This window comes from Eptesicus fuscus, chromosome 9, assembly GCF_027574615.1.
Source record: "Eptesicus fuscus isolate TK198812 chromosome 9, DD_ASM_mEF_20220401, whole genome shotgun sequence".
In the NCBI taxonomy this organism is placed as follows: domain Eukaryota; kingdom Metazoa; phylum Chordata; class Mammalia; order Chiroptera; family Vespertilionidae; genus Eptesicus; species Eptesicus fuscus.
Genome location: NC_072481.1, coordinates 62,372,888 through 62,393,069, shown reverse-complemented (window position 1 = coordinate 62,393,069; position 20,182 = coordinate 62,372,888). Strand labels below are relative to the sequence as shown.

General features: G+C 38.7%; 1 protein-coding gene and 1 pseudogene across 2 annotated transcripts in view; both read left to right on the top strand.

Annotated features, from left to right (window-relative positions):
* SSX2IP (SSX family member 2 interacting protein) overlaps window positions 1–11,191 on the top strand; it is a 40,356-nt gene extending 29,165 nt beyond the window's left edge. The window contains exons 9-14 of one of the 2 annotated variants that reach the window (XM_054721211.1): window positions 2,632–2,782; window positions 4,251–4,387; window positions 4,733–4,903; window positions 6,600–6,714; window positions 7,088–7,250; window positions 10,918–11,191. In XM_054721211.1, coding sequence (XP_054577186.1) covers window positions 2,632–2,782; window positions 4,251–4,387; window positions 4,733–4,903; window positions 6,600–6,714; window positions 7,088–7,250; window positions 10,918–11,092 — 912 coding nt within the window. In that variant the 3' untranslated portion in view covers window positions 11,093–11,191. Of the gene's footprint in view, window positions 1–2,631; window positions 2,783–4,250; window positions 4,388–4,729; window positions 4,904–6,599; window positions 6,715–7,087; window positions 7,251–10,917 lie in introns of both variants that reach the window. The other variant, XM_054721210.1, reaches the window with a different exon arrangement.
* A 6,974-nt stretch (window positions 11,192–18,165) lies between these two features.
* LOC129150314 (ADP-ribosylation factor-like protein 10) lies at window positions 18,166–20,182 on the top strand (annotated as a pseudogene).

Below are 20,182 nucleotides of genomic sequence, written 5' to 3'. Positions count from 1 at the left end.
CATGCCCCCTACTGCCTCCCTGGGGATTGAGCCTGCAACCTGGGCATGTGCCCTAACCAGGAATTGAACTGTGACCTCCTGGTTCATAGGTCAATGCTCAACCGCTGAGCCACGCCAACAGAGCAGAAGTCTCTAAAAAGATTTTGACTTTCCCTCAGTCTTTGTTTGGGCTGCTATAACAAAGTATTGTAGACTGGTTTATAAACAACAGAAATTTATTTCTCACAGTTCTGGAGCCTGGAAATCCAAATCGGTGCCAGCAGATTCGGTGCCTGGTGAGGGCGCTTTTCTTTGCTGCAGATTGCTGACTTGTACATGGTGGAAAGAGAGTCGGAGAACTCATGGGTCCCTTTTATAGAGGCACTCATCCCTTTCATGAGGGCGCTACTCATGACCTGATCACCTCCCAAAGACCCCACCTCCTAATACCTTCCCATTGGGGGTTAGAATTTCAACATATGAATTTTGAGGGAGCACAACATTCAGTCCATTGCATCTGCAAGACGCACTTTTTGAGAGAGACACACATATAGAGAAGTTATAATTCTATAGTTATTGTAGAGCTATGATAGGTTAGTGCAGTGTGTAAAACAGAACAGATAAGGCAACTAAGGAAGGCATCATAGAGCAAGTGACATTTGAGTAGGCTCTTAAAAAATTAGTAGGAGTTTTTGAGGTAGAAAGCATGGGAAAGCATTTGATGAAGGGAGAATAATATGTACAAAGGTCTGAAAAAGCAAGTCATATAATGGTGGAAGTTCTTTTAACTTTATTGCTTTACATAGAAGTTTAAATTATGGATTCAAGATGCATGACTAAAATCTGAAACTAATAGTGTTGGTGGAAAATGTTAATTACCAGCAAGTTACCAGGACTTATTTTTGTATTCCCCCTGTTTTTAAAGTTTGCATTACACTGCTTCCCTTTTACGAAAAAGCTAATTAGTACGTGTTTTCACTAACCAAAAGAAATCCAAAGAGAATTTTCGCTTTTAAATTAATAGTCATTGCTTCTTCACTTTACGACATTTCAGTTTATGGAAGGTTTCATAGGCACACTCTGCTTTCGGATATTGGGGAGACTGGTGTTTACTTGTATTAGAGATTCGGCCTGTGCCCATCCCACCTCTTACCTTTCTTTTTTATCTTCTTCTTTTAAAAACAACATTATCTGAATGTTCTTTTAAACTCTACAATTAGGGGCCTCCTTGACACCTTATATTTAGTTAACCTTTTTCTCTCAAAGTCTCTCTCTTCAGGTCAGTTCTTAACATTCACTTATACCTCTCCAGGATTAGCAGAGTTCCCATTACTCCTGTGGTTGCTTAGCTTTTGGCCCAACCTTTACTAACCTCTCATTACCAGCTTTTATTCAGCAGAAGTAGTGGTAAATAAAGATCTTTCTCATAATTAAATTCCCCTTCTCCCCAATTACTTAGCCAGCGGTAGTATCTGTGTAATTCATAATTTAAATATTTAGGGTTGGAGAAATAATCTTTTAAGTATGTTTTCTGTTTTTAAAAGTATATTTTCTGTTTTTCTACATCTTTTTTCTGTTGAAATTGAAGTAATTCAATTGGAGCATTATAGCAAGAGGGATAAGATGTAATGTTGGAATATCTAGGTAGCATCCAAGTGTCATTTATTTTTTATTTTGCTTACTTAATTGTAGCCAAAATTTATACTCAAAATTCACATTAAATAAATTTTTTATTTTCATTTTGTGATTTTAGAATTTCAACTTGGAAATGTGTAGCAGTTTGTTATTTTCAAATAATGGATTTGCAGTATTTTTAAAATATATAGAAGAGAAGGGATAGCTCCTTGGAAAAGTTACTGGCAAATAGCTTTGGAAGATTGATTGGCAATAACCAGAGTCACAGTGAGCTACACCCTGGGCATTTTCCCACTGGCTCCCCAGGGAGACCTTGACCTCTGCAGCCCATCACTGACCTCAGACTGTTGATGCAGTTCTTCTGACTCAGGACTGTTTTATGTAGATTCAGATTATTATGACATACTCATTTTAATATCCTTTCTGTATGTTCTTTATTCTGCTTTGATTCTACTTGATCAAATACAATAATTAACTTTGTTACACTTTCCTATGATTTAATGTCTTGGTAGAATTCACAAAGAAAAATAACCTTCAATTTTATTTTTAAGAATTATATGAGAAAAATAGAACTAACAGTTGCTTTTACTTCGGAGATTATTTCACAGGTTTGTTTAAGCAGCATAAGATTGGAGACCACTGTTGATCTAACTTTACCTCACTTCTACTTCTTGGCTGTGTGACATTGGGCAAGTTACTCTTTCTCTAAGCCTGAGTTTGGGAGATTAATTAACATGTGAAAGCATCTAACACGTTAGACAGGTAGTAACTTCCTCACACAGCTCCATGATGCTGGTCGCTAACTATTTGGGTTCAAATTCAGGTTTGAAGAGACCTGAATTGGGGAATTTCTACCTTCAATATTAATCGCTTTTTCTCAAAATACTTATGTTAAGAACTGGGTCATATATGCTTAAGATACAGCACAGAAATGATTTTGATAAGTAGTTGACAGTCTGATTACTACTGCCTATGTGCCTAAAGCCATTTTAAGATACTGGTCTTTATCTCTTGTAGGGTATCTCTGATGTTGAAGAAGATCCTGGGGAACTGAGCAGAGAGAGTATATGGGACCTTTCCTGTGAAACTGTGAGAGAGCAGCTTACAAACAGCATCAGGAAACAGTGGAGAATTTTGAAAAGTCATGTAGAAAAACTTGATAACCAAGGTAACTACTGCCTAAATGCATGCAAAGTGAGTAGTGACACTCAGTACACTTAATTTTCAGTCATGTAAAAGCCAGTTTGGTGGTTTAAAAAGCAAGACTGCCTACTTCTAGTCATGAGGTTGAATCTCACTGAAAAAATGTACTTGGCCCCCAGAGTGCCTCTTTCTCTGAAAAGAGGACGTCATGATTCATGTACTCTGAGTGCACTTGGATACAGTGATCAGTCTCTACTAATCCTGGAAATCAAGAAGCAGTAACTATCATACAGTATAAATAAAGTAGTAACCATCATACAGTATAAATAAAGAAGTAGTAACCATCATACAGTATAAATATGAACTTTTGGTTATTCTAGATACATGCATCTAAGATCCTAATAATCCACTTTTAAATTATTTTCAAAATAATAGATGTTCAACGCATTTGTGTCAGGAAGTCTGTAAAGTAGAATATCTAGGTCTCTGTTCCCTATATGTAACACTTAACAGTTCCGTGCAAATCTTTTTAGACTTTTCTCTCTGCATTTGCAAAATATTTATTTAAAAATACACATACACAAAAAAACAAAAATTGAATATTTTAAACATATTTTCCTGTCAGTACAGATAATATAGATAGATTTACATTGATGAATATATCCTTAATATTTTATATTTATTAAAGTTTACATGCTTTTAAATCAAGAAATTAAGTTTCTGCTCAATAAGTGGTTTGTTTTTTTTTAATTATTCTAAATTGTCAAAAATAACAAACTCAGTGCCAGTTGTCTTCAAGTAATAAAAAACAATCAGCAGGCCATGTGGAGGGGATCAATGGGGGTAAAAGGAGGCCATCTGTAATACTTTCAACAATAAAGATACATTTAAAAATAAAAAATAAATAAATAGCAATCAGCAAACTTATGTAAGTACCAAAATAAGTTGACATGAGATTTTATTGACTTGGGTGAGTCTTCATTGCCTGTTGGTAAATAGCAAGTATGTTTGGGCTTCCTGTTTGTCGAAGTCTAAACCAGAGAGTGAGATTTGTAGCACTGCAATGATCTTTGAAGAAGTGTCAAAAGAACGTAGTTTATGCAGGTCAGTTATTTTTCTCTTCTGTGAATATAGGTTGTCCATTTTGAATTAGGATATAATCTTGAATAAATATGGATTACAAAGTAAATGTTGGCAATGAAGGTCTATTTGTGTGGCTATCATTTAGTCCAAAAAGGGTGCCAATTTATAATTGTCATGAACTCCTTATAGTTGCTTTGCTTTTTAAATTTTTCAGGTGTTTAAATAATATAAATTTAATATAGCTTATGAATCTTTAAAGAGCACAGGAAAATAGTAATCCTTCATAAAATCTATGGGATTCCCCAAAGAGAAAAGTTTTGAGAGCCTTGATTTTTAAGTGTATGTTCAAAAGACACCATAAGCTAAGTGGTGACTGTTAAACTTATGTCAAATTACTATTTTTATGTTAGTTTCAAAGGTACACCTAGAAGGTTTTAATGATGAAGATGTAATTTCACGACAAGACCATGAGGAAGAAACCGAAAAACTTGAGTTAGAAATTCAGCAGTGTAAAGAAATGATTAAAACTCAACAACAACTTTTACAGGTAAATGTGAGTTACTTTTTAAAACGATTCTTCCTTGAGAAGGACCAGAATGTTACTGAATCTTACTAGATTTTTATTCCTTTATTTCATAAGCTCTGTAGTATTTGACACTTGTCTGATCTAAGGTCTCTGCTTCCTAACAGGTAGATTTCATACCATTGCTTAGTTGGTCTTGGCCAGTTAGAGTAGAATCATTTGGGGAATGGCACACCTCAGTCGACGTTCTCATTCTTCCTCATTTCTGTCCAGCCCCTCAAGTTTGACCTGCCCTCCCTTGTTTTGTTTCAACTTGGTGGAGGGTTGCAGGGGCCCTCAGGAACTTACTGTTTTAAAATCTAATAGCAGCAGCTTGCTACTACATGTGATGACGATACCACTTCACTGCTACGAGACTGTTATTTGTTGGAAGAAAAGGAGCGCCTCAAAGAAGAGTGGTCCCTATTTAAAGAGCAAAAAAAGAATTTCGAGAAAGAAAGACGAAGCTTTACGGAAGCTGCCATTCGCCTAGGATTGGAGGTATTTTAAACAATTGACTTTCCTTGTAGAGCTTTTGAGAATTGTAGGGAGGCCTCAGTAGAATGCATCTAAGTTCTGTGTTCTACAAGTATTTCATCAATAACTTGAAATGAAAGAGATGCTAAGCATTTGAACTATAGAAGGATGTCTTTTTGCCTTTACCAGATTTGGGGATTGAAAATTTTTTAAAAAAAACAGCAACTAAGCATTCATTATCCCTTTTGGATTAGCTTTCTACTATTAAGTGTTTAGCTTCACAAGAGAGCTCTTTTGGGCATATGTCATCTGTCACCTGTCAATAGGTAGTGTCAGAAGAAGAGATTTGTGCAAACAAGAGCATGTTGTTGTTTTGTTTTTATAAAAGGAAGTGTGGTAAAAAGTGAAATTCTGTCTCCTTCTGGGCCCTCACCCGGGGATGTGGGCCTCCCAGTTAGCAGTTTGGACTATGGTGTATGCATGTCCTCAGCTTGTTTTTGTTTGTTTTTTACTCAGCAGTGTATCACCTATAGATTTCCCTTTCAACCATTATAGAAATAATGTCAGGACATGGCTTAAAAATAAAATCAACCCATACACAAAGCTAAAAAGTGTAACAAACATTAATATTTCAAGAAAAAAAGATTTTAAATATAATAGAAGTAATCCTGTTATTTACAGATTATTGATATTTCCTACAACTTTTGTAATATTATACTAAGTTAATACAGTTTTGGTAATATATTTAAAATCTGTATTATGGTTTTTAAAAAATATTTTTTTCTGTCCTGAACTATCTGTTACCCATGATCATTTCTCTTTGTCTTTTTTTTTTTTCTTATGCTATTAGTTTTCTTCAAATGTTTAGTGATTCATTATTCTGTATTACTATTTATAAGTGAAAAACTACATATGTTGGTCATTTTAAATAGCAATTTGCAAATTGTGAAAGTCAATTTCATCAATAGCTCTCCTTCTCAGGAAACGAACAATTGGCACTAGCATTTTCTCTGTTTTATAGGATCACCTCTGTTTCTGAGCCCATCTCTACCTCACCCCACCCCCTCCTCTACTTTGAGATGCTCTTGCTACTTTGTATGCCACTCCCAGTTCTCTGCTTGGGAATCCCTTTGCCTGTGGTCACTAGAGGATGGCAGGGCCAGTGAAGGATAGGAAGGAAGGAAGGAAGGAAGGACCAGAAACCTGAGTGGCGGGGAGAATGTAGTTTAGGATTCGGGAGCTGTGCAGAAGGGGGAGGTTTGACATGCGCCCCCTTGTGGTTTAGTGGTGCTGCTCGTGCTGGTAGAAGGTTGGAGGATGACAGCAATGTTTGATGAAGCCTTACCTCCTTTTCTCAAGTGATTAATTTACAATGGGTATTTTTCTGTTGTGATTTTATATTTATAATGTTCTGTATATTCAAAAGTTATGCTCATATTCTGCATGTTTAAAAGTTATGCTAATATGCTGTTTTTGCATTGTCCACTTGAACTTATTCAAAATTAATGTGAAAAAATAGTGATTAGTTGGTTTATTAGATGAAAGGAGCGACTTTTTATTTTTTAAATGAAATTTTTCTTAGTGTTCTTAATTCATTTGACTTAATTACATATATGGTAGCCAGAAGGCAAACACAGATAGCTACAGAAATCATGTAAAATGGCAACTACATGAGCATTGGAACATTGATCATATTTCTTTGGTTTGCTTATTGTGACAGAGAAAGGCATTTGAAGAAGAAAGAGCCAGCTGGTTAAAGCAACAGTTTTTAAATATGACTACCTTTGACCACCAGAATTCAGAAAATGTGAGACTTTTCAGTGCCTTCTCAGGAAGTGAGTATTTCATAAGCTCTTTAATCTGAAAATGCATGTAAAAATACTGTAAATTATTAATATAAAACTTTGGAGAGCACCAGTAAGAGCTTTCTAACTAAAACTAAAAAGTCAACTTCAATATTTTATTTACTGAGTCAAATGGGAATGACAGGAGGGCTGAGTATTCCAAAGACAACTTTTGTTGTGTAATAATGTCAAGTTTTTGAAAATTTACTACAAACAGAAGTATTTTAAAACAATCCTTTTAACTGTTTGTGACAAAGATTACGGGATGAGCTAGACTCTCATTCTGTCTCACACCTTACTCAGAACTACAAATAATTCATCATAGTTAACCACCTTCACTATATTGCCTTTTTTTGCCCCACAGGTTCTGACCGGGACAATCTTACAGTGCACTCAAGGCCACGACAGAAGCCCTACAGGGTGTCTAACGGGTCTACAGTTTGTACCTCTAAACTCACAAAATCTCTTCCTGCTTCTCCTTCAACTTCAGACTTTTGCCAGACACGTTCCTGTGTATCTGAACATAGGTATTGGTCTATAGGTCATCTTCTCACATATACATAACATCGCTAGAGTTGCATTGCTAAGGAAAAGTTGGCATGTTTGTAGTATTAGCAATAGTAGAGGGTTTGGAGAGGAATTCAGTAGATGCATTCATTCATTATGCAAATATTTATTGGGTATCCATTATCTATAGACAACTATTAGGCATCAGGAGTACAGTTGTGAACAAGGCATATACAGTCCCTGTCTTCTGGGAGCTAAATGATAGAATGTGATTCTTTTTATTTCATATCTAAAATACAATTTAAAATATAGTCTTGTTTACAGGAATGAATTAATATTTTAAGTACTTAATTTTATTAACTAGAAGAATATTGTTTTGAAATTTTTTGTAGAGCACGTATTTAGAGTTTCTTTTCGTATGCCCATTTCATTGGTGTTGAAGGGCAGAGCACTGCTCATCCTGACTGGTAAAGAGGGTCAGTACCCAGGATGATGGGGTCGAACAGCTGTCCCCTGTCCCAGGAAACCCACATACTGCTATTAACTGCTGCATTTTGGGTTAGTCCTCTAAGGTTGTTAAATTCATTTTCTGAGTTCTAATACCAATTCTTTAGCTCACAACCTATTCCAAGATTAGCTTTGAACTAAGCAGCTAGACCATTGCTAGTGCTGCAGAGGAGCAGAAAGGAGCTAGGGGCTGCGTGGGAAAGTGCCGGCGATCGCTGTCCTCTGAGAGGAGGAGACAGGGCCCAGGGCCCTCCAGTTTGGCAGGCGCCTCAGGAAGTCTGCACACACTGGCCTGTGGTAGAGAGGCTTGTGTGGAGCGAAGTGCTGAAGGCAGTAGCCCTTGAAAGAAGAATTGTTAAATAGATGAATTTTAAAACCAAAAATGAAGCTTTTAAAAGGACAAGACACTATAACTTAAAGTTGACTTTTGAAAGGATTAGGACTCTAAGTAAATACTGGGGCAAAGAAGAGCTGAGGGCCTTCCCAGCAAGTATAGGGACCCTGAGGTGAGGACACTAGTGTGTTTGTGGATGTGAGCGGAGTTAGCAAATAAGACCAGGAGGTGGAGGGAGGGGTCATATCCTTTAAGGCCCTGGGTGAGTAGATTGGGAGTAAACATTACTATGTATAAGCTCAAATATATATAAATACTAGAGGCCTGGTGCATTTGTGCACTCAGTGGGGGGTGGGGGGGTTCCTCAGCCCGGCCTGCGCCCTTTCGGTCAGGGCATATGCCTGGGTTGTGGGCTCGATCCCCAGTTGGGAGCACGCAGGAGGCAGCTGATTAATGATTTTCTCTCATCATTGATGTTTCTCTCTTTCCCTCTCTCCTTTCCTCTCTGAAATCAATAAAAATATCGTTTAGTCTGTATTTGTAGGTCAGATATTCTAAGGGCAATGCAAAAGCATTCAAGTCTTTTAAGCAGGAGAGTGAAAAAAATTAAGTTTCAAAAATATTACTCCATATTATGTAGGAAACATTCTCAGAGACAGTGATATAAGCTGGGAGACTCAGTTAGGAGGCATTAGTGGAACAGAGGTGAGAGATGATGGTAATGTGGATGAAGGTCAGAACATGAAGGTAGAAATGTTTGGATTTAGGATATATTTTGCAGTTAGAGCCAAAAAGATTGACTGATGGGTTGGATATGGGAAGTGAATGTTTATTTAATTTATAATAAAAATAATGTAAGCAAGAGTATTTTCTTACACAGAATGTTATTGAAACATTGAGATTTGACCAATCAGAACTATATATATATATATATATATATATATATATATATATATATATATAAATAAATTCTAGTTACCACTTACAAATAATACTTTTTGTATCTATAAGAGAACATAGAATAGTTGCCACAATTATTTTTACATATTTTAAATTTTTACCTTTTTACATAATTTTTTTGTTATGAAATATTTGACATAAATATTTCTTGACGACATTGTTTTGTGTTTAATAAAAGTCCAGTATTTAGTACCTACATCATAGGGTGTTGTGAAGTTAGGTGTCAATATTTGTTAAAGCACTTAACTTAAAACAGTACTTGGTCCATTGTAAACCTTTAGTAACAGGCTATTAAAATAAAAATAACTGTAAACAAAAATAGATTATAAAAAGGCTATTCTGTTTCTTGTACTCCAAGGTTTTGCACTATACAACATCAATCGCATAGAAACAGAATTTTGACCTTAAATTTCATTAAGCTATTCATAGTTACTGGCCTCGGAGGATAAAACATGGGAGAGAGTTGTGTAAATGGCTGTCAGTTGCAGCTTGATGTAGTTCTTGAAATTTTATATTATGTGGTAAATTTGTGTTTTTGCTCCTGAAGCACCTTGTATCTGGGTTTCGTAATAAGGTTACAGCAAAGTGATTAGGAGTATTTGTAGCATCCTCATTGCTCCTTCACTACAGGATGGAATTGTACATAAAGGCTGTGCCTGGGTTCCATGCAAAGTAGCTCTGTACTAAGTTGGAGATTTCAGTTGATCATTGACCTTATCTGAGATGGCAGGAATTCTGAGGGCTGAATTATACGCAAGTTACTTTTTTAAAAATATATTTTATTGATTTTTACAGAGAGGAAGGGAGAGGGATAGAGAGTTAGAAACATTGATGAGAGAGAAACATCTATCAGCTGCCTCCTGCACGCCCCATTGGGGATCGAGGCCACAACCCAAGTACATGCCCTTGACTGTAATCGAACCCTGGACCCTTCTTTAGTCCGAGGGCCGACGCTCTATCCACTGAGCCACACCAATTAGGGCCTCAAGCTACTTTTTTAAAAAGCAATTTTAATTATGTTTTTTGTTTCCCTTTTTATTAAAGCAAGTTAATTTTTTTTAAGTTTGTCACATTCTAAGATTGAGTTGGTAAACCAAAGTCAGAAAATATGAACATTTAGGAAAAAATTTTTATGAAAAAAGTTACATAAGGTTCATTGGTTCAACCCCGTAGGTTTGAAAGTGACCATTTAACTAGATGTCATTGTTTTGAGGCTGGTTGCGGAGTATATCTTGCAGATTGTATTGCTGACGGTAGAAGCGGTGTCTGTGTTCAGACACTAAGGTTGTTACCACCTGACAGTTAATTGAGCACTGTTAGTGCTTAGTGCATGCTAACTCATTTAGTTCTCACCCAGTCCTATGAGATAGGCTGTGTTATTATGTCTTTTACGACTGAGGAAGCTGAAGAACAGGGAGGTTTAACTTGCCAAAGTGGTCCAGCTGGGTTATGGACTGGACTCTTAACACGTGTGTAGGCTCTCGTTAAGGATCTGTGTGGGTGAATGGATGGGTAGATGAAACCGGGCCTGAACAAATGCACAAGTACTGAAGGAAGCCACAAAGAGATTAGAAAATGGTGGCAGAAAGATGGGGCTATGGGAGACACTGACTTTCAAAACCCACATGCTCTCTGTCTACCTTGGGCTTGGTGCGTGCTAAGTTGGGCAGTGTGCTTTAGAGTTAGACTAAAGAGATAAATAAAATAAATAGGTGGACAGGATAAAAGTGAATTAGGCCATTTTAAAGACTTCTTTGTTCTTGATCAGCGTGTCCTCAAAATTTACTCAGCATGGGACAAGGAATCAGTCAGCCTTTAGACATTGAGGCATATCTAAAATATAGGAGCAGATGATTATTAAGACCTACGTTTCTTTCCCCCTACAGTTCAATCAATGTGCTAAATATGACTCCAGAAGAGACTAGACCGAATCAGGTTGGAGGAGAATGTGCAAATCAGAAGTGGAGCGTGGCTTCGAGACCTGGGTCACAGGAAGGGTGCTGTAGTGGGTGCTCCTGGACCTCCACAAATTCTCACGTAGAGAAAGATGGCTTACCTTAGCCGTGTGGACCGGAACTTTTGTCATTAATACGTTCATCCAACTGCACATCTAAATTGAAACAGGGTGTGTCATAAAGTTGGTCATCTCTAATAATTTAAGATGGTCTGAGTTGTTTGTTTGGACTTCCTGTTCTTCCCCCAAAGAACTAAAATGTTAAATCTATTTAAAAGGGTATATAGGTTTGGATATGTATTTTTAGTAACAGAAGCATCTGGTTCTGTGAATAAAGGAATGTATAGCTGTTTGGATGGAAACAAAAGCACTAGAGTGAGTTTCCTCTTATAGGTATTAAAAATAGCACTTTTAGTAAACAGACTGTTGTAAATGTTTTAGTTTTGTCCCATATATAGTTGGCATTGAGAGTTTAGCCTTTACTTGAATGTATACTGTAGATTTTTAACAAAGCAAGTTCTATATTTATTATGTTTAGTGTGATTTGAAATTTGCTCTTTCATGTTTTAAATAAAGTGAAATTTATGTTTTGTACATAGATATACATGATTATGTTAAGAGGCTTTAAGATCAAAAAGTTTTACACATTCATAATTATAGTATTTCATGCCAATAAAATTTTTATTAGTGGGATTTTGTTTACAAGTGTATTAGAGCCATTGCCACATTTCGCTTAAGAATTTTTTGAACTCATTAGAGCAATAAATACTTAAAAGGTATTCCATGAAGCTCGTTCTTTAGATAATTAACATTACTAACATACATTTTTGAGACTTCTGCAGCATTTGATTTTTTTAAATATATGTAGGATATCATTTTTCAAAGAAGTATTGATTATAGAGTAATAGAGGCAAGACAACAAAAGTACCTTTGAATACAGCAATTTAAGACTATTGGCTCCAGATATTTGGATAATAGGAGATGTTAAGATATTTAAGATGCTTGGATGCTGATATTTTCTTTACTAGATGGGTACCAGTACTACACCAGCTGTACCAGCTAAGGCTTTGTATAGTCGTCAATAACTTTTCAATGATGCCACTAATGTTAAGGAATTCTGACAATGTACAAACATCAGATTTTATAATCCAGATGTTTTCTGGACAGACTAGTGTCATGTCATTTTCAGAACTGATTGCATGTTTCTTCATATATATTATTATTGATAGTAGTAATAATAATACATGCAGACCTAGGCTCTTTCCAGGGTTCTCATCAAAAGTTTAAGTGCCTAACCTTATTTGTCTGTACATAGAAGCCTGCACAGATCCCATCCTTGCTAGATATTGTAGTTTAGGCCCATTTCTAGCAGTTCAGACACTAACATATACTCACCCTGTATGCTGTTCCATTTAAATTTGTCATGTATAAAACAAAGTATTTATGTCATTCATTCACTATATATTATATACACACAACTCTTTGGAATTGTGTCACAGCAGCCGTTTTTTTCTGGGTTAATAGAATAACATTGCGTATCTTATAAGATTTATGTAACTACTCATGAGAAAGTAACCACATACTTATAGTCTCAAAAAAATCTAGCTCTTGCCCTGGCCGGTGTGGCTCAGTTGGTTGGGCGTCTTCCCGTGCACCAAAAGGTTGCCAGTTCTATCCCTGGTCAGGGCACATACACAAGTTGTGGGCTCGATGCCCAGTAGGAGGTGTGCAAGAGACAGATGATAGGTGGTTCTTTGTCATCAATGTTTCTTACTCTTCCTTCTCTCTAAAAGTCAATAAACTATTCTTAAAAAAATCTAGTTCTTGAACAAAAGTAAATTAGTCACTCACTCCCTTTAGCTCGATGCATGGTCATTTCTTTACCATTTAAAACACTAGAAAATGATACATTTCAGAGACAGTACCATATTCCAAAGGAAAAAATAGTTGGGATATAGTTCTTTTGCTATTGAGCAATAATAACATCAAAGAAAAGCAATCAAATTTTTAGTCAATGAAGTATTTGTCAAGAATTCTTACCCACCCCAGGGGTTTCCATGATATTCTTTGTCAGAAATAAACATTCTAATTTTTATAGTAAATCTCTTACTTCAGGGAGTATTGCATTCCATGACAATGGATTGCTACAAAGCAGCACCTGTTTTTTATTTTGTTTCCATTTCAAAATTGGTTGAATTCTCATATTGGGGGGGAAAAATTCCTTAAGACTTACCTTAAAAACTAAGGTATGCAAGAAATGGTATCATGAAAGCCAGGTTCCTTATACTTGGATAAAAGCATAGATCTGCTAGAAGTTGTGTTTTACTTAATAGTGTTAATTTTGCTGTCCTCCACATTCCAACTCCAAAATGATTCTCAGTCACACTAAACTTCCTAGGATGTAGACGTGGCTGCCATATTGGAAAACTGACTCCACACATAAAACACCTAGGATTTTATTTCCCTTTTCTAAGTATTTGCAATATAGTAACAATACAGCTGCACGCAGCCTGAGGTTCGCTGTGTTTGGACAGTGGTTCCACAGTATACTTCAGCATGAAATGTTTTCTTGTTTACCAATCTGTAAACCTGAAATATTTTGCACCTGAAGTTTTTTACATGGCATAGCCATTTTGAATTTTCAAAGCATAAAAGTGGCAAAGAAAATGTAAGAGAAAAACGTTATTTCCTACTCTTCAATTTTTGTATCTTCAATTTGTGATGAGAAATTTAACAGAATAACCATGCCAGAAAATTAAGATTAAAATTTAACTTAATAGGTATTTTCTTGTAGAAGCAATGTATTAAATGTTTACATTCATAGAACAGTATATAGCAAATTATTTTCCTTGAAATATTACTGAAATACTATTGTACTTAGAGTTCCAGGTTGCCTACTTTATTGGACTTGGTAAGCTTGGTTTTTGTGGGGAAGTGTATCCCACGGTGCATGGTGAGAAGTGCCCTGGAATCTAGTCTTGGCCTCCCCGGGTGCAGGGAGCAGGAGAGGTTTTGCAGTGTGGACTCCCCGAGCCCTGTGGGCTGGCAAGCCCCTTGTGTGAGTGCCTCGTTGAAAAATCTAAGTATATTGCTCAGTGTAAATCATGCTGTAATTTCTAGATTGGATTTTAAATAAGTATGGGTCATGGAAGCCTAGTAAGTACATTTTTCCAGGTGTTTGTCCTTAATTTTCTTTTCAATCTCATGATAAGCATTTATGAAGTTCCTGCTATATGTCAGGACCTATTTCTACATCCTAGTACATGGGGATCAGCAGACAACTAAGCACACTCCCTGCCACTGAGAATCTGGGAGTTGAGTGGAAGACTAGCTCTAGAAACCTAAGTTGTAAGAACAAGGATAAATGCTCTTCAGACATTGTCTGTTAATAAAACGTGGACTGATGGTTCTGCTCCAGGACTTATATAACAAGGATCCGGCTAGGCTTCCATTCCAGTTAGTCTTGGCATTATTTCCTATGGGAAGTACTACAGAATTGATATGTTATTGTTTTGTTTTGCTGCATTTTGTGTTTATTTTGTTTTCAACAAAATTTTGACCTGCAAAGCAGGGTAAGATTTTCTGCCCACAAAAACATGTATTGTTATCTAGTAGACAAAGTACTTCTAAAGGTTTGGGCCATGTAGATAAGGATATTGAAATAGGTTATTCTAGTCATTTTCTAAATACAGTGTTTTTTCAGGCTGGATGTAGTAGTAAAAGTGGAGTGAACTGTTGATTAAATTATTTATTTTCAGAAGTTTTGGCAATCTTGGTCCCTGGCATATGTCATCAGTTTGGCGGTAATAAATGAACAAAGTTCTCTACAAAAAAGTAAAATTGCTTGATTTGTATAAAAACTTCCACTTCGCTAGTTAAGATTTAAAAAAAATTTTTTTAACATTTACAAATAACTAATTCTGGGGTCTTAGTAGTTATTGTAATGCCAGTGATACATAAAGATCTGCAACATTCGTATATTTTATGTTCAGAAATTTACCCAGTATGTTGCTTAACACAGAGGAAATACATAATATTTGTTGATGAGAAATATAAAATGCTAATGAAACAAATAGCAAATCACTTTCTTGGCATAAACGGGTCATAAATTTCAGGTTAAAATCCTAACTTTTCTCAGGAGAGTAGGAACTTTTGGAGTTTATTTCCAACCTTATGTAGCTTGGTTTTCTCCAGAGTTTTAGGATAGACTAGGCCCGTGGTAGGCAAACTGTGGCTCGCGAGCCACATGCGGCTCTTTGGCCCCTTGAGTGTGGCTCTTCCACAAAATACCACGGCCTGGGCAAGTCTATTTTGAAGAAGTGGTGTTAGAAGAAGTTGAAGTTTAAAAAATTTGGCTCTCAAAAGAAATTTCAATCGTTTTACTGTTGATATTTGGCTCTGTTGACTAATGAGTTTGCTGACCACTGGACTAGGCCATGGTACAAATAAAAAACACAAAATTGGTGTGACTCTATAGAAATTTAATTCTTGTTCATGAAATGTTCAATATGGATTGGGAAGTCTTTCACCATCGTTATGACACCTGGAACACTGGCCCCAACGTCGTCAAAGTGGGGAAAGAACCAGCGGGCACGTGGCGTTGGATATCAGGACCTCACCTGAAGAGACATGATTTCCACCTTTATTGCTTCACTAAAAACGTGGGCCTGCGGCCCCAACCTAACTACAAAGAAGGCTGGGAGAGAAAACAGCTACTTGGTGACCAATGACAGCGTTAACACATTGTAGTTGATGCCTGATATTTCATCCATTCAGTGACTTATTTAAAAAACAAAACAACAGTAAAACATAGTACTCTGTGCAAGGGATTTATTGCTTGATTATTAAAGACTTCAAATATTCTTAATTTTTGTAAGGAATGTATTTGATTCCTTTACCTTCTCTAACCTTTTCATAATACAAAGTTTTTAAATGTTCCAATGGTAGTTTCACACAGTTACTAAAATATTTTGCAATGCATAGAACACACATTTCCTTTTGATCCAATAACTCTGTGAGAGATTATTAACTGATTTTAGAGCTGGTAACAGACTTCAGATGTGATGAATCCAAAGTCACATAGCTAGTAAGTGATAAAACAACAGAACTTAAAGCCCCAGATCTGATTTCTAAATTTCCAATGTGGTCCAGACTGCTACAGTGCCTTTCAGACGGTTTTTCAAGTGATATTGTTCCATTCTCAACCCCTCATGTGCCACCCTATCATCTACACCAAAGGTATTCATCACGTGGTCCGTGTGTAAGACTCGGCCTTGTTTTGTGATGGTTACTTTGGCAATTTTATTCAGAATTGGACCTAATCCTGACAAGATTAGGACATTAAGGCTCTCATTGAAATACTGGTTCAGTAGTAAATAATACTCTAAAGGCCACTGGGTGATCCAAGACACCTGGACAGCCTGCTTGTCCTGCCTCGGCAAGGTTAGCGTGTCACCGTGGCCCTCCGTCACTGCAGTCACAGTGACCACTTAGTTTTGTCCAAAGGTCCAGCAGCTTTCTATAGATATTTCATCTTCCAACAACTCCCTAGGTAGGAGCTATGATTACACTTACTTTGCAGATGAGGAAACTGAAGCAAGGAAAGGTAAAGAAACTTGTGCAGCATCACACAGCTAATATGTGATGGAGCTGGCATTTGAACACAGGAATTGTATGAAAATTATGGCGTATTCTCTCCTTAATCTGTTAAATGTCTATTTTTCCTTTAATAGCAACCCGAATGGCCTTACATCTATAGTTTTCCCTGATTCTGTAAGCAGGCAGTCTCCTCTCTGCTCTCAGAACTGAACTAACTGTCTTTATTCATTCTTCAAATGTTTATTGAGTACTGGGTTAGGACTGCAATGCTAAATGCTGGTTTGTGAGTGGTTTCTTCTCCACCTTTGCTAATGTTTAATCTAGATCCTTTTGCTGTAGTAAATCATGGCCATGAATAGAACAGCTTTTCTGAGCCTTTTCCAGTGAATCATTAAGCCTCGGAGTGGTCCTGCAGACCCAGAGAGGTCTGGGCTAGATACTGAGTTCTGGGAATTGAAACATATGTGGTTATTAAAGCTAGTAGTGGCCTGGTGCACGACTTTGTGGACATTGAAAGGAAATTAATTAGAAGAAATATTTTAATATCGCTATTTGCCCTTTCTCTATAATAGAAATGTCAACCAAATTCATGATCAACAATGACAGATCGAAACACATGCATGGGATTGGCACCAGTGAGAGCTTTATATGTATCGCGCATGTGCGAGTCAACTTAGCCTTTTGTATATATAAACTTGCTTAATTAGACCTGCTTTCTGATTTAGCTAAATTTTTTCCAGCCCAGTGAAGCACCCCAACTTCTCTTTCAGGTAATTGTCAGCACCACAGTAGTGAATTTCAACACGAAGCAGATTATTATTGTAGATCATGCAAGGAGAACAAAGGGTAAAATATTTAACTGCAGCAGTGTTTAATATTCTGTACAGTGAGAAAACCTGAAGTCATTTTCAAGGTCCACCATTTCTTACTTCTTTTCAGTTGGGTCAAGTTTCTAAGCTTTCTAAATCTCTGTTTTCCGGCTAATGAAAATAGGATTCCACCGAGTCTCCTAGCTACCTACTCCAGGACTTCTGTGAGAATCAAATGAGATGAGGCACGGGAAAACGCTTCACAAACATTTGGTTAAACTGTAAAATGTTTGCACCCGGCTATAAAGCAAGTTGTGTTCCTGGGCTGAAGAAACTCCAAGGAGGCTAGTTGCTAGGGAGAGGAAGCCAGGCGTTGCTATGTGACATCATTACCCAGTGCCCACAGTGACCATTTCTGGGCTGGGCTATGGGCTGCATTTTGCGCCATGGAGTCTTGGCAGTGTTGGCTGTGATTTGGTAGGATGTTGCTCTGGGGTGGTGGCGGGGCCTGTGTCCCACTTGGGGGAAGCTGAGGGTTACTTTGTCGGCACCAGGTCCTCAGTGCCATTTCCCTATAAATGGCCAGTGGGCATCACGGCAGCTTATGCATTGAGCATTTGCCTCCTGGTGGTCAGTGCGCATCATAACTACTGGTCAGACAGACACTTAGCATATTAGATATAGATAGATAGATATAGATATAGATATAGATATAGATATAGATATAGATATAGATATAGATATAGATATATTAGATATAGATATAGATAGGCATGCCTGAGGTCAAAACGTTAACAGAACAAGAAGCAGAAGGTAGTCTCAGACTTGGGTATGACTGGCATTTAAAAGGCATGTATGGAAGCAGGCAAGCCAGGATTTTGAGAATGAATATCAAGAAGTTGTCCTCAATCATCTTTAGGCAGGAGAGAATTTCAAGAAACTTCAGGCAAAAAGGTTGAATTCATTAAGAAACATCAAATGTACAACAAAAGCCCTTCTAGATTCAATAATAGTGGGTGAGGTGGGGTGGGGGGGGGGGTAATAGTAAGATATGTACACATATAATACCTCAATAAAAATATTTAAAAAAAAAATAGTGGGTGAGGCTGTTTCCTCCTTAGAGAAAGTTCAGGTTTGGCCCTGAGGTCAAATAATCACAAGAAAACTTTACCCCTGCCAAGCCATCACACTGCTGTGTGGCTGGGAAAGTTCTTCCTGCTTCCCCCTGTTTCTGACAAACCTTCACAGAATTGACAGTGATTAAGTTCACAAGAATGAAGGAGCTTCACCATTGGACCACTGGTTCAATAGTCATTGCATAATAGGGCCAAATAGATTCAAATCTTTCTGTACGGTATCTGCTACTCACACACTTTACCACCATCTATATATATAAAAGCTAAGCGACCAGAGCAACCGGAATGACCAGAACGACTGGTCACTATGACACGCACAGCGGCCAGCCAACCTCCCACGGCCCCTCCCCCTGGCTGGCCAGCCCCCATCCATGCATGAATTCATGCACCAGGCCTCTAGTCAGTTATAATAATACATCTTTGCAAATTCTACTCCAGATTATACTGAATTAGTGTTTTCTCAATGTCTTTGAAAATATTCTCACCTGTACTTCCATGTCAGCTATTGATAGAGGCTAATTCTTCTGTCACTTCAAACTTGCCATTGACTCCAAAAAAAAACAAACTCTCCTTCCCTCCCCCGCCCCCCCCCCCCCCCCCACACACACACACACATACACACACAACACACACACTGGGCAGTATCAGTAACAGCCGTTGACTCATCAAGAATCAAAAGCAGGTTCGGCCTGTGCACTGTGCTCCCTGCACCCCGCCGCCCTGCACTGGGCCCGAGGGCCCCGTGGCTGCTGAGTCCCTTGGTGCTGGCGCTGGGCGGCGCCGCGGCCCTGCTGGGCTCAGTGCTCTTCATCCTCTGGAAGACCTACTTCGGCCACGGCCGCGGCCGGCCAGGAGCGGCGCTGGGACCTCGGCGAGGGCTGGTGGGGCGCGGAGCCCGCCCGCCTCCCCGAGTGGGACGAGTGGGACCCTGAAGACGAGGAGGACGAAGAGCCGGCGCTGGAGGAGCTGGAGCAGCGCGAGGTGCTGGTGCTGGGGCTGGATGGCGCCGGGAAGAGCACGTTCCTGCGCGTGCTGTCCGGGAAGTCGCCGCTGGAAGGCCACATCCCCACCTGGGGCTCAACTCCGTGCGGCTGCCCACCAGGGACTTGGAGGTGGACCTGCTAGAGATCGGTGGCAGCCAGAACCTGCGCTTCTACTGGAAGGAGTTTGTGAACGAGGTGGACGTGCTGGTGTTCACGGTGGACTCGGCTGACCGGCTGCGGCCGCCCTGGGCCCCGGCAGGAGCTGCACAAGCTGCTGGACAAGGACCCTGACCTGCCTGTCGTCGTGGTGGCCAGCAAGCAGGACCTGAGCGAGGCCATGCGCATGGTGGAGCTGCAGCAGGAGCTGGGTGTGCAGGCTGTCGACAACCAGCGGGAGGTCTTCTTCTTGGGGGCCAGCATCGCCCCTGTGGGACCCGGATCTGAAGACCCTGGCACCGTGCACACCTGGAAACTACTCTTGGAGCTTCTCTCCTAGGCTGGCACCCCTGCTCACCCACCAGCCCTGGGAGCCCCAGTCCTGCTGCTCCTGCTCCTTCATCACTGGCCTGGGCCTGGGGCAGGAGCTGGTGGCAGCGCGTCCCTCTCTCCTTGCCCTCATCAGAGCCCAGAACCACGCAGAAGCCTTCCTGGTGAGGTGGCCCTGGGGCTGA